The sequence below is a fragment of the Triticum urartu genome, chromosome 1 (assembly GCF_003073215.2).
Source record: "Triticum urartu cultivar G1812 chromosome 1, Tu2.1, whole genome shotgun sequence".
Taxonomy (NCBI): Eukaryota; Viridiplantae; Streptophyta; class Magnoliopsida; order Poales; family Poaceae; genus Triticum; species Triticum urartu.
Genome location: NC_053022.1, coordinates 562,888,367 through 562,903,243, shown reverse-complemented (window position 1 = coordinate 562,903,243; position 14,877 = coordinate 562,888,367). Strand labels below are relative to the sequence as shown.

The window sequence follows — 14,877 nt, the reverse complement described above, 5'->3', positions numbered from 1 at the left end:
CACCCTCTCTACCTAGATTTGATCCCCTGCCATTCCCACTCCATCTACCACACCATCGATGGCCCCTAAGGGGGACCTGGTGTTGCACCATGTCAGCACTAGGAGGGAATGCCCACCATCTCCTCCCCTTTTGGTGCTTCACCAGGTTACCAGAGGTTCAACCTACTGTTGGTGTACCACTCTTTCGTCAGAGAACAAGCAGATGCCTCTCCATTCATATTTCCCTCTTTGAAGCCCCTCCTCAGAATATAAAGTATCGCACTCCATCACCCCCCTGATTCCATCACCTCATGTCCCTTGTTCATATTATTCTCAATTTAATGATCTTTAATTCCAGCATTACAATTAGGTATCTAATACAATGTGAGCTTAATATTCATTGGTACATATGTTCATTGTGCGCTAAGTATTAACTATTGTTGGTGTGAAAATCGTTCTATCAATGCATTCCATCATTAGGTCAACAAGAATTTTAGTTGTTTTAGGTTTTTAGACTACCCGGACTTGCATAGCCACTCCCTCCATTCCAAAATAAGTGTCGTGGGTTTCCTTCAAATTTGAACTAAAACCACGACAGTTATTTTGTAGAGGGAGTAGCTGTTAGTTTCTAGTTTCAAATTTGAATGCTTCCAATAAAGCTAAGAATTATTGATATGGAAACATGCTTCTTATATATGGAGCTTCCAAAGTGTGCTGCAATTGTATAGATAGTTTTTGCTGCAGATACTTCAACTCACTTGTTGAATTTCCAGTATAGTTGGGAGAAACATGAACCTACATGTCGGTGCGTACTTTGTTTAATTTCCATTTCAAAATTTAATGCTTCCAGTTAAATAGGTTCATTGTGACATAGCACACTGCAAAGTGCATCATACTAACTAATTCTACACCCAGAGCACTCTTTCCATGCTTCATATTCAAGCTTGTTCTAATTTTAAATTTGTATGCTTGCAACTAACACAATACCTAGTTATCCTCGTTATTGGTTTGTACTCTTTTCTCATTACCATATTTTGAGTCCACGTGACTAACACCTTAGCCACTATATTTGGCTAAGAGATAATGGACACTGTAATACTGAATGGTCCCAATGTGTATCTCTCCATCGTCGGAGGAGCAAGTCTTGGTCTTGGCATATCGAACACGACAACATACTTTCTTGGTATAACCGAAAGCCACCATTCTAGTCACCCAGTTAGGGATTGATGTTTAGCAACCTCAAAGTAACCATGTGGAATCCGGTTATATGATATTCTCATGGTCTATGGACACAAGTAAATGTTAATACCTTACATGAGAATACCGACAACATATTGAAGGAGTGATCACACATTATTTCATAAGTTGGGTCCATCCAACACCATTGCTATCATAACAATGTGTACACATTATTCTAGGCGTCCTTGTTACAATAATAATGCCTATGGTTAAGAAAGGAGGCCTCTTAAGAAAGCAGGACTGTAAATAATACATGAGCTAGTCCAAAGGCATGACTAGGGATGTGTTTGGTGTTTATTCTCCCACTCATGTTAATAGCTGGCAGACCACGTTTGTTTATGGGAACCCTGAGTTGAGAATCGTCAGTTGATATAGGAACACCTTGCAAATTTACAGGCAGTACAGCATGATCCATGGATTGTTTGTGGCGACTACAATGAAGCACTTGGGCAACACAAACAATTTTCGAGCTCGCTGTGTGCTGAAGGTCAGATGGCTGCCATTCGAGACTGTTTGACGATGTGTGAACTTTAGGACCTGGAATTCTTAGGTGTTCCATCTAGATACGATAATGGGCAGCGGGGCAACCGCAATGTCCGTGTGCAAATGGACAGGGCATGTGTGGATGAAGCTTGGAGGGATATGTTTTTGCTTGCTAGAGTGGTAAATCTAGCCACCTTGTGCTCTTACGACTACCCGTCATGGTACACTTTACAACCGACGAGGGGCAACAACATTGCCGACCATTACCGTATAGGATCCAACGTCTTTCGGTCGTTACAACGCTAATCATTAAAATTAGCAGCCACACACCACAACATACCACAAGACAAGCAACACCTAGACCAATCCCATGCCAACGGCAATGAGGCAAACCACAGCAACCAACCAACGTTACAACCAACATCGAAAACCTCTACAACATGACAAGACCCGACGACAACACAAAGCAACGTACCCCATCCACTGCATCAAGAGAACGTTGACAAGTGGGTGGCAGGGCATGGGCAGACCTAGACAAGGCGTCGTCAAGAGAGAGCGCCAACGATTATGTACATTGTGCCTGGAAGGCCCATGCGCCAACGATGATGTACATAGCGCCTGGAAGGCCCATGCCCAAAATAGTAGCCCGGAATTCCTCAGATGATAGCTCCAAGAAGGAAACGACGACATGGCAAGGCCACCTCCTGGTCCGAGGGTCAAACCAAAAATTTCCCCCGAGATCATGCCAAAACAACGCCTCCAGAGCTCGCGTCGCCGTTGTCAGCTTCGGAATTAAAACTTGTGGGTTATATTGTGGGACGAAGTTCATAGCCCAAGCGCATCGATCGATAGATGGTACACAAGGGTGCTATTCAAACATGAGAAACAAGACATGTACTACTTCATAATTCATATGTTTGGCAGGCTTGCTCAACGATAATGTCAGACAAAATACAGTGCTACTACTGCACATGCATATCCCATCGGCCGCGTGCAACCGTACGTCCCCAACAAAATCCCCAAAAAAACGTTGCAGCGCCCACCAACCGCGTTCCATGCCCTAACACGTACCTACACGTACTACTCACTAGTACTACTAGCTAGTTGTACTGGTACACGCCGTGCTGCCTGTCGGGCCACGACGAGAACGCCGGGGCCGGCGGGACGCCGTTCAGCCGCCACGCCAGGAAGGGCGCGTCGACGGCGCCGGCGTAAGGAAGCGCCTCCTCCGCGTACGGCACGGCACGAGGGGCCGACACGTGCGCCCGCTGCGCGACGTAGCCGCACCCGCCGCCGGCATTGGTCTCCGCCGCGCGGCGCTCCTCCTTCTTGAACCTGATGCCGCAGGCGTTGCAGAGGGACTGCGACAATGTCACAAGACAAGGAGAGATCAATGTAATGCAAGAACACGATGGCAAAGTGGAGAATGCGCGAGGGTGTATGCTTACCTTGGGTCCGCGAGGGCCGTTCCGCCAGAGCGGCGTGGATGCCGTGCCGCAGTTGGCGCAGCGGCGGTCCAGGAGCTGCTCGTGCCCGGCGGCGCCGCCCCTGCCCTGCTGCTGGTGGTAGTAGCAGGGCTCGGCCCCGGCAGACACGGACGGGCAGGCCTGCGGCGGAGCCCCGTGCCTAGTACGGTCTGGCTCGGGGCGGCGCGTCGACGGCGTGCCGAGGGAGAGCGTGCAGTCCACCAGGGATCCCGAGGAAGCAGAGGAGGCCGGGGAGGAAGGGGAGAGGGTGGTGACGGAGCTGTGGTCATCGTAGGAGTAGGCAGCCTCCTCTACAGACGGCCACTGGCCTTTGCTGCTGGGCAGCGGCGGGAAGAAGAGCGAGAAGGTGGAGGTGGCCATGGCGCGGGTGCTTGAGACGCTCTAGTGTCACCTAGCTTGGGCTCTCTGTTACTTAAAAGAAGAGAAGAGAAGCTGCTAGTAGTAGTGTGTCGAGAGGAGGCGAGGAGCTAGCTGGCTTGCTGCGAGCATAGCAGAGTGGAGGTGGTGGTGAGCTACTGGAGGTAGGCAGCGGCAGCTAGGATTTATAGGGTGACCGAGATGCGCAAAACTTGATTATCCATCCGTCTGCTGCTTTGCTTTGCTTTGCTTGCTGGAGTGGTAGTAATCGAGGCGCTGGTTTGCTTTGCTTTGAACAGCAGCCGCCTCGGTCGCATACATGCGTCGCCACTAGCTAGGCTACGGTAGGATGCATGCTCCATGCAATGGAACAAAAGATTGTGCACGACTACAGAGGCAAGGCAAGACCAGCAGAGCAGGCGGCACAGCAGGGCGGCCAATGAGTGCGCGGTTGGACTGGCTGGCTGCGCCGAAGCCAGCCCTGCCGCTCTGCTCCTGTGGATGACAGTCTTGGCTCGGCTTGGCTGGCTGGCCGGACGACGGACGTCTCGACGGGAGGTTGGATGGATGGGTGACTGCTCGAAGCAGAGGCCGACGATCTGCCGCGCTTATCCCGGAGCTACAGCGAGCGAGCCCATGCAAGCACGTCGCCTCAAGAATCAAATGAGCGATCACGGAGACGGAGGCAAAGCAAAGATGCTGCCCGGTTGGGAAACTGCCTGCCGGTCGTCCCTCGGCCAGGGGTGTCATATATAGCGACGGCGAGTGACCGTTCCGGCGCTGGTCATTTGACATCATAACAGTATACCGGAGATCCCGCCAGCCAAAGGTACGCATGCATGCCAGAGGGGGCGACGCAGGCGGCGTCCCTGACACTGACAGCCCGGGCCTAGCTAGCTACTAGCACTAGTAGTAGTATCTTGACAGTGGCCACATCTCACTCAGTGGCAGCCATGGCTGATGGCCCCGTTGCTTGCTTGGCCCGGGCGCGGTCAAAAGCTAGGTAGAGAGCCATGTGACGGGGCGTGGTGGGATGGAACAGTCTCCCATGCGCATCGCGTCGCCGCCCAGCCCAGCCCAGCGCGCGCGCGGGTCACGAGGAGATCGTTGCCGTGGCACAGGAGCGCGTACCACCGCTGGCTGGCCCTGGTCGCGTCGAGGGGCGTGCGCGACGGAACACGGAATAATTGCGTATTCCCATCTCGTTCGTTCTCGTGTGTCCCGGCGCCGCCTCGGCTTCCCACCGATCGACACGTTGGTACACAGCACTGCTACTCCTACCACAGTTGCGTTTCGCCGGCAAAAAATCGCTACTCCCTCGGACGGACGATATAAAATGTTGGGCACTAGTTTTTGGTGTTAGATTTGATTTAGCATAAAATATAGTGCACAGTATGTCATACAGATATATTTCAAACAGGCTTTTGCCCCGTTTTTATATATAAAGCAATCGCCCACAAGACACCTCTCTGGATCCTCGAATTGAAAGAGAGATTAAGAGGGATCAAGAATCCTAATTCTCGCTATTTGGAATGGATCCAATTCTATTGAGTCTGACTCATAGTGATTATTTCTCTTTAGCAAAGAATGACCTTGGTTATCAAAGGATTGAACAACCGGGATCCATTTACTTATTGTACCTAGTTGGCATTGATAACAAGGATCTAATGAATTATAGAAAGCAAACGATACATGATGGTAAGATAGCCCTCGTACAATGCCGATGTCAAGAAAACCAGATCATGCAGAACTCGCACGACTACGCCAAAAAAATTTTGAAAAACCAAGGGGCTATTTGGTTCTAGGCCTAACCATGCCACACTTTGTCATACAATGTTGTCACACTTGTCTAAGGTTAGTTTTTCAAAATGAGAGGCACAAGTTGGCAAGCCTAAGAAATCTTACCATACTTTTTGAGTGTACTCCCTCCGTCCGGTGAGTGTACTTCTAGCTTCAAAATTTGTCCACAAAAAGTATACAGTACTACTTCTATCTTCCCAATGCACTTTAAAGTAGGAAAAAATATTTCTCTCTCATCACATAGTAATTAAGACCAATAGCAATCTACACATAGTCTTCTTAATTTTTACATGCACTTAGCTCATTGGAGGGTGAGTAATCAAAGAAGAGAGAGATGGTGGCTTGCACCTTTTCAATGCATTTTTTTATCAACTCCATAATTTGTCCTAAAATTTCTAGATGTACACTTTTCACCGGACGGAGGGAGTATGTGACGTGGGACCCTAATGTGGCTTGCCTAAAGTGTGGCTTGAACCAAACACCCACCCAAGTTGATCAAACTTGCCTAACCTTAGGTGTGGCAACCTTAGTGAAACGTCCCTAGAAGGGAAAACCAAACAGCCCCTAACTAAAATGCCACACAATGCCCTAACACACGAAGCTTCATGAAAACGTCCCCAGAAGGGAAAACGGCGCAAAGCGTCGCCATTGCCGAGTCCAGAAGGGACAATGGTTTTCACCAGGAACCCTAGCACGAAGAGGAGCACCACGACGACATCTTGAGGAAGATAACAACGCCTGCAAGCGTTGTTGGCGACAAAGCACAAAGCTTTCACTCGGAGCTCCTCGTGCCACCACGAGGTCTTCAGGACAAGCGCAGCGAGTTCAGCTCCCCAGGTCCGAATCGGGGCGACGCCAGTGCCAAAGACAGGGAGAGCGCCTAAGCCACCCACCGCTAGTCTCCTGCCAGCCACACAACCAGGATGAAGAGCCACCACCACCACCGACATGGTGCCCACGCGGAGAGCCAACCATGCGGACTGCCATCCGAAGACGCCGCTCCGGCATCCAGGTCCAAGCCACCACCATTCGTCCACATCACGGAGCACCAACCTCGAAAGGAGGAAAGAAAGGGGTCTCCTTTTATTTCAAGCCCGGCATCAGTCACGGGATCTAGATCCTACCCCCACAGTAAGGGGGCGTCCACACCTGCTTCCCTAGCCTGTCCCGATGGACTGGGGGGGGGGGGGCACAACCGTGTGACTGCTGACGGCCACCGCTGAGCCCGCTCGCATGATGCCTCAACCGTGGTCACCGACGCCGATCTACCCAACAGATTCATTATCAAGTGAAGTTTCTAAAAATAATTTTTCTTCTGCCATATTGTACATGTTTCCTTAGTTAACTTGATGACCTAAAGTCTCATCCTAGATTTATATCCCCCCCTAGAGGGACTAGAAAACTTTAGCATGGAGCGACCCAAGTTAGAGACGATGCGGCTGGTCAAAACGCCGTTGAACGGCGGGTCGAAGGTTGGTAGGCACGGGGGGGGGGGGGGGGGGGGGGGGGGGGGGGGGGGGGGGGGGGGGGGGGGGGGGTTCGCTGATGTTGGAGAAGAAGTTGGGATGAGATAGGACGCCGGAGGCAAGGGAGGACTGGTGAATGTGGCATGTTGGGGATGATGGGGGTTGCGAGGCCGGCAGCGACCCGTCGACCGTGGGTGGCAATGAAGATCCTTATTCCTTCCAAAAAAATAAATCATATTAAGGGCCTTCTTGATTCGCAAGATTCTGAAAACATAGAAATAAAAAAAACATATGATTGAAATGTCATGCTCGTCTCAATCCTATTACTTTGTTTGATTGCATAATACGAAAAATAAAAGATCCCTCGAAAGAGGTTTAAGTGAATACCATAAATCCTATGAGACGTAGTACTCCCTTCATTCCCTTATACAAGGCCACAAACTCAAATTACAAGTATCTAGCTAAAATGTAATGACTACTTTGCAAACCAACTTTTCTTCTTGTTAACTGGAATCATTAATACGACCACATGCATGCAAGGAAGGAATGAGAATGAAGTAGCATAGTGTCATTATGACTACATGCATGCGAGTATTAAACAAGTTGCTAGTACAAGAAAACATCATTAAATTTTGCATCGGTTACTGTTAGTGGCCTTGTATAGATGCAAAATGTATTTTTTATAGTGGCCTTGTATAAGAGAATGGAGGGAGTATAAAGAAACTCTAATAAAAAATCTAATAATATTCAATCCTATAGATCAAACAACCAACATAGAAAAAAAATCGTAAGGTTTCAACTTCAAAATTCCTATGATAATCCTTTGAATCAATGGAGCCCCAAGTAATCCGATTAGAGATGTGGGAACTCAGTTAGAGATCCAAGAAAACGTTTATAATCTTTTACTAACTATTTACAGTTTCACAACTATACTCTAGTAAAATGGAAAAAATAGTTACCCCGCAAAAAAAATGGAAAATAGTTAGAAGTGTCACGATCATGAACATGACAAGCAACGGACTGCGGTTGATAGAGATTGCAGGTAGAGTACGAATCAGCGCGTGCATAGTGGCCAATGGAAGCCCACTGCCTTCTTCTCTTCTCGCAGGCTGTGGCCTAAACAGACTGACTCGGAAAGCGGCCGCATGCAGCTAGCTCCGGCCGGCAGACGACGTCATGCATGCATGCTACGGCGGCCTGCGCGCGTACCTGCGGCGTCGTGTCGACCGGCCGGAGGCGCCGTTCACCGGTAGCCCTGCATGCGCACCGGCGGCTAGCTCCACCTCCACGTACCTTGCTAGTCGGTTGCGACGGATCGATGAATGTCCGTGCCCTCGCGGTACCCGGGCTGCTCTCGACCGATCAATGCGACGGCCCGGCCGCGTGGTACGTACAGTGGCGTGCGTGCATGCTGCTGCTGGGCGCGCACTCGGGGAGGAAAAAAAGAACGTACACCCATGAAACGTCGCGATACAATGGTGAACGCACGTACCACTCCAATTACAAAGTTGGTACGTGCATGATGATGATGCACCTAGCGAGACTAGACGCTGCTGTACTGCTGCTCATCAACGTGCATGCACGCCGGCCGATGCTTCAACTACTGTGCGTGCTGCCACCGTACCCGTGCTACTCATCAAGAGATCGCAGATTAATCGTGTGCCTTTGGTCTAAGAAATGGCTTATCCTGCGAATACATCGTCTGCTCTACAAGGTATGATAAGTTGAAATAAAGATGTGATGCCATTTTTGTTCTGGGAGATCGAAGGCTGCTGCATCATTTATTTTAAAAGCAAAGAAAGGAGGAGTAGCTATCCAGCATCAAAAGGAAGGAAAGACCAAAGGAGCAAACCAGATGAAAATGAGTGTAGCTGCAGGAGTAGACAGCAAAAAAAGAATTACAGCCTTGCGTTGCATCTGCATCTACGCTGGCTTTTTCTCCGGTTTTTCATGGCCGGGCAACGACCGGCTTGCCCTTTCGGAGCAGCACGAATCTCCACGCACCGGATCCATCATATATCATGCATGCATTCATGGGGTGTGCTGTCTGCGTATATCGAGGTGACGGGGAAGAACACAACAGATATGTATGGAGACGCATGGTGCTTTCGTTCTTTCTTTCCATGGATTCCGTCGAGTCAAAGAAGAGAAAGAGGCCCTTTGGCTTAGCTCGGTGCTCACGCAAACTTTTCCATGCCCGAGCTGTAGCCGTAGCTCACAATGGAGTAGTAGGCCTGAGTACTCAAGGAGCAGCTGTATACAGTGAGTACGTACGCGCGAATACTTATATAGTAGTAGTACTAGACGGTTGCATTTGCAAATACCGGCGGCAGTAGATTTGAATTTAGGGCCTCCCTTGTGATCTTGATCAGTGCAAAAATTCCTTCTATAAGGATGTCTGGCTGTGAATGAAAAGGCAAAATGTCACGTGCTGCTCCCTCCCTCCATGTTTACAATGCACGATTTTTCTGTCCTAGTTGCATCTCCAACGTCAGACCCTGAAAAGCTCCACAAAAATCTGAAACCAAAGTGTTCGAGCGTTGTAATCTATCCAACACGGTACCTCATTCGTCCGCGGACGCGTCTGCTTGTCCGAAATTTTGCAAATCAGGGGAGCCTTTCGGACGTCTCGACCGTTGCCACACACGCGCCAGACCACCACGTCTCACCCGAAAAACCCTCTCAGCGCAAAGTGATCGTCGCACATCTGCCGGCCAGGCCGCTCAAGAGCGGACGTGACACACAACATTGATGTCAGGCATAACGACGCAACCGGACGAGTGGGCTGCGCCGCTTCAATGACGACGCACCAACCGAGAATCCTACTCCGGCTGGTTCGCCGCATTGAAGTCGGCTGCCTGTTCGTTCGCTTGGCCACACCTAATTAAGAACGGCTTGCCCGCCGTCCACACCAGACCACATATCTTATTCTCTCCGCTCCTCTCTGTCGCCGCTCACAGCCATCAACGATGTGGAAGTCGTGGTTCTCCTTGTTGACAGGTGACGGCTCCGGATCTCCTTCCGAATCCGGATCTTGGCACCGTTGTCGTCGCTTTACAGGGCCATCAACCTCCACAACAACGTCGAGAAGGAAGAGATCATCATCTCCTTCGAAGGCGAGGAGGAGCAGGAGACGCTGCAGCAGCTGCTTCTCCTCACGGAGGCGACGACAACGAACGAGGGCTACTAGGCGCCGATGGAACTCACGATCGAGTCCTCCTTCAAGTATCATGTTCCGATGTTGTCAGCCCGCATCAGAAAGGAGACGCCGTCACCACATGGGCACCACGTGAACGTCAGCCAGTGTCACCGCCTCTTCCACACATTAAGGCGAATCCGGTGCCCCCCCCTCCCGACGCAACTATGGCGTCCAAAATAGGACGCCACGTGAAGGAGGAGTCGACGTCGCCGCAGTGCCACGTTTCACGCGGCAAGGCTGTGAAGGAGGAGGTGCCCTTGGCGATCACAAAGGCGCGCGGGCGCCTCCTCCTTTACCTTGATGGACGGGGCGTCCCTCGTCATGTAGCATCTTTGGAGGAGTAGGCGGCGCATTGGGTGGTGTTCGCAAGTTCGACGAGGCGCCGCAATCGCATTGGCCAAGGTGGCTCTCCGCACGACGCAAGAGTAAACGGAGTGGCTCCTTCGCGAGGGCAAGGCGGTGGCCGCGCCCCCGCGCCTTTCCGCCAATGGAAGGACCGGTCTAACGATGACGATGATGATGACACCGACGGCGATGAAGGTGCCGCCGTCTAGGCCAGCGAGGCTTACAAGGTCACCGTCCGCTACAAGCTAGTTTAGTTTAGTTTTTTAGTTTTTTTGTTGAATGGACGAAATATCGTCCTATTTATATGAAATACATCAAAATTCTGTCCATTTGCACGAAATTCATCGTGTTTGAATGAGTTTTATCCAAATCTAATTTTAATGCGGGTGGAGGTTTACGTCAAGCGTTGGATGACCAGCTTCCCTATCACTCTTCGCAGACAATATACTATGTCTGTTTGGGGGCCGGCGTTGGAGATGCCTTAAAGTCATATTATTAAAGTTTGATTGGGTTCACCTCAAATAATGTAAATATCTATGGTACCACATCAATATCTCCAAGACATACACTTTGATGTTTTTCGAATTTTTCTAATAACTAGATTCATGTAAAATACTTCTAACAATTCAACCAGTGTGTAATGTTTGCGGAGATTTGAGAGACACAATTTACAAATTTCTACCTGAATAATAATATTTTATTATGGAATTTCGAATGTAACCCATGTGGGTTACCAACTCACCTGCCCGCAAAAGATGGGGGTTCAAGAACTCATCATCCAAGAGAATGCTACTGCGGTGCACCATTGCGCTCTTCTGGTCAATGCCGCGAATTAGTTAGTCCACTCCATCATCATGTCCAGTTAACAAACACTAGTGGATCTGCATTGGTAGTTTAATCAGTGGTCTCAACCCTGAGACTGATCGATCACATGCACGTACCGATGCACGTGCGATGCCCCAAAACATTCAGCTAATCAAGCAGATTAAATATAAGCGGCATGCAGAATCCATCGTCAGATGGAACAATTAGCAGTACCGCCAAACTGGTTTCCCCGAGGAAGGGGATGGAGATCGCTGTTCAAAAGGCTGTCGCCTGAAAAGGCCTCGAGATTGCTTTACTTAACAATGCTTTCGTTCACGCGCTAAGCACGAGAGACATGCATGCATAATCTATAGAGAGCATCTCTCGAGATCGATGGTTAATTAGCGGCTTGCACTTGCAGGCTTGCAGCCACCTCCTTGTATACTGCCCTATAGCTCTGTACTGTACTCCTTCTGGGCTCCCTATACTGTTCATCTACTCCCAAAACTGTAGTAGTACCTCGACACCTTTTGGGGTATTCTGGTACTAGTATGCTTGTAGGAGCATTATTTTAGCTCCCCCCCCCCCCTCCCCAAATGTTCTTTCAGTAGTAAGGATATTATGGTATTAGGGCATCTTCAACGGCAACCCCGAAAAAAAATCCTCCAGCGTCCATCTGTGGGCAGGGAGACTAGTCCGCTGACGCAGATGCGGAGGACGACATCTAACACTAACCACATACATTTCAAACTTTTTTTAACAAACCGATGAAATTAATGTAAACACAATCCGATTTCATACAAGCATGACGAATTTCTTCACATTTAGAACAAAAAAAAGAAATTTGTCATGCTTGCGCGGTCGCCCCTAATCCTATCATGGCAGCGGCGCCCGACGTACAAGCCCGTGTCATCCTCCATCCATTTGCACTTGCACCGATGATAAGGCCAATGAAGTGAAGGTGCGGTCAACGGCGAGGAAAAGTAAAACATGGGAGATGGACCAGCCCACATAGGACACAAGGCACCGCCGCCTCCCGTGGTCTACTCATCCTCGGAGGAGTCTGTGACCTGTCCGTCACCGATGTGAGGTCCACAATGAAAATGGTGGCGCCGGTGTTGTCTTCGTCCCACCAGGCTGGCTGATGGTTCGTCGGCGCCGCGTAAGAGGCGCAACTGACGTTGTTCTCCTCTGCGGCGGCCGCTTCCTGGCGAGTGGCGAGTTGAGTGCGGACGGCGTCGTAGATGGCATGCTGCTCCACCACGAAGTTGGGGTTCGCCGCGGCCATGGCCGCCACAGCCTCCTTGCTTGCGCGCTCGCCGTAGTTCTGGCCCTCCGCTAGCCGGTGCTGCTCCAGGAGGAACATGTTGTACCGTTGTTCCTCCCGCGCCTGCTGGAACCCTGACAGAGGCGTCGGTGCATGATGCAACTCCGCCATGACGGCGTTGAAGTGTGCCTACCCCATGGTGAAGCTGGCGTGCACAGGAGGCGCGGGAGCCGAGGCAAAGTCGTCGGAGCCAGTCTTCATTGTGGTGTCCTCCTCGTCGTTGGAGACCTCGGACAAGCTGGCCGGCAAGCCGGCCTCGATCCGCCTTGAAGATGCCCTTAGGAAGATATGATACCACATATTTCTTGATCTAGAAAAAAATCAGGACATTTCTTGGCAATATCAGTAATCTCCATGATTAGACCGACGGCATTGGCAGCCCATATGTCAGGGCCACGTCACCCGACTTCCCTCACCCGTGACGCATGCAGCTTAGTAGCAGTCCTATCGAATCGGCTGGCGTGACTAGCTGGCTGAAAAACGGATTCGATACGGTCCAACTGGGAACGGCAGCAGCCAGCAGGTACAGTAGGCTAGGTATACGGTACACCAGACTCACACAGGCTTACAGCACAGTAGAACATGGTTTACGGTTTTTCTCGAAAAAAAAGAGAGAGCATTGTTTATGGTTTAAATGTGAGCAGGTCTTTACTGCAAAAATGTGAGCTGGACCCCACGGCCCTCTCGTTTGGCGGATCTTTTTGAAATTCAAAATTTGTTCAGCGAAGTAAAAACAACTTCATCATAGTAAAAAATGTTCATCACAATCAAATATGTTCATCGAATTCAAAAAATGTACACGGATTCAAAATTTGTTCATCATGATAAAAAATGTTCATCGTATTTAAATTGTTAGTGAATTTTAAAAAATTCTTCATCGAATTGGAAAACTGTTCTCAAAATCAAAATTTGTTCGTGAAAATTAAAAAATTACATTAAATACAAAAATGTTCATTGACATCCAAAAAATGATCATAAAAACGACACCTTCTTCATCAAAATACAAAAAATCATTAAATTTATAAAATATATTTCATAAAATGTTCATTTTTGTGAATTTTGAACTTTTTCTGAACTCATGAACAAATTTTAATTCGTGAACATTTGTTTGCACTAGTGAACATTTTGGAAATTCTGAAATTTTCTACAAATCCCAAACTTTTTAAAAGAAGCAGAAAACCAAAAAGGAAAATAAAAAAACTTATCAAAAAAGGGACCCACGTCCCACACCTGGGCTGGCCCAAGGTCGCGTCTGCAAGTGCGACAGGTTGTGCGTCGGTATGTTCCCCAGCGCGCAGGTCGCTATATAGGAGGTCCCGTCTCGTTTGACCGACGTCCCGAGGAGAGCAACTAATTGGGGAGTACTTGACATGCTCTCAGCTGCAGTCACGTGTCGCGCTCTGAGCGCTCCATCTAAACTTTGTTTTTTATTTTAATTTTTTTATACGCGTTTTCGGCTTTTACATGAATTTTTTATCGGCTTTTCAGTTTTCCCCCGGATTTTTTATGTTTTGGACCAAATAAATAAATAAAATGTTTTTTGTGCAGAAAATATGTTTTTTTTTCTTTTTCGTGAGAGGTACCAATTTATTTCTCATGAAGGCACGGATTTGTTTTGGCGAGAGGCATGGTCGTGCCTCCCGGAAACAGGAAAAAATGTGTTTTATTTTTTTTCCTTCTCGTGGAGGCATGGCCGTGCCTTTCGGAAAGGAAAAAACTCGTTGTTTTCCTTCCACAAGAGACATGGATTTACTTTGTGTGGAGGCACGGAGCTTCTGTGAGAGGCATGGTCGTGCCTATTGGGAAGAAAAAAGACACATTTTTTCCTCGAGAGGCACAAATTTAATTCTCGTGGAGTCACGGCTTTGCTTCCGCAAGAGGCACACTCCTGTCTCTTGGAAAGGGAATAAAAACATATTTTTTTTTCTTTTTTTGACTAACTACTGCAGGGCAAAGCCTCACAGTCTTTTATTCCAAAAAGAAAATAGTCCAAAACAAATCAGTTGTACAAAACTAAAGCTACAAAAAAAGAAAGGCCAGAGAGGCCAAGCTTACCTATACCTACCTATACAAGCATCACTCAATGAAGCCCCTCCAACCAAATCAAAAGGTGGGGTCTAACATGAGCATTGATCTATGGGAGAGCAGAGTTAAATCATGTACGGAATTACAACGCCAAGTACTAAAAGTAGCTCTTTCCCTTCTAAAGGTCCTGCCATTTCTAAGTATCCAAATATTTCAAGCCGTCGTGAAGACCACCTCAAAGAAGAAGCTTTTAGCAAATCTCTGCCTGGCCAAAGAGATGCTTTGATGAACATTGGAGCCGCCAGTCCAATCAATCTGAAGATAATTCTAAATTCTGGTACTGAAGTTACAAGAAAAGAACAGGTG

General features: G+C 48.7%; 1 protein-coding gene across 1 annotated transcript; it reads right to left on the bottom strand.

Annotated features, from left to right (window-relative positions):
* Window positions 1-2,583: 2,583 nt before the first annotated feature.
* Window positions 2,584-4,246, bottom strand: LOC125539565 (GATA transcription factor 15-like). The gene is made up of 2 exons (XM_048703057.1): window positions 3,150-4,246; window positions 2,584-3,062 (listed from the first exon to the last, which is right to left on the bottom strand). The coding sequence occupies exons 1-2, from the start codon at window positions 3,546-3,548 to the stop codon at window positions 2,802-2,804; spliced, it is 660 nt and encodes a 219-aa protein (XP_048559014.1). The 5' UTR covers window positions 3,549-4,246; the 3' UTR covers window positions 2,584-2,801.
* Between the last annotated feature and the right edge of the window lie 10,631 nt (window positions 4,247-14,877).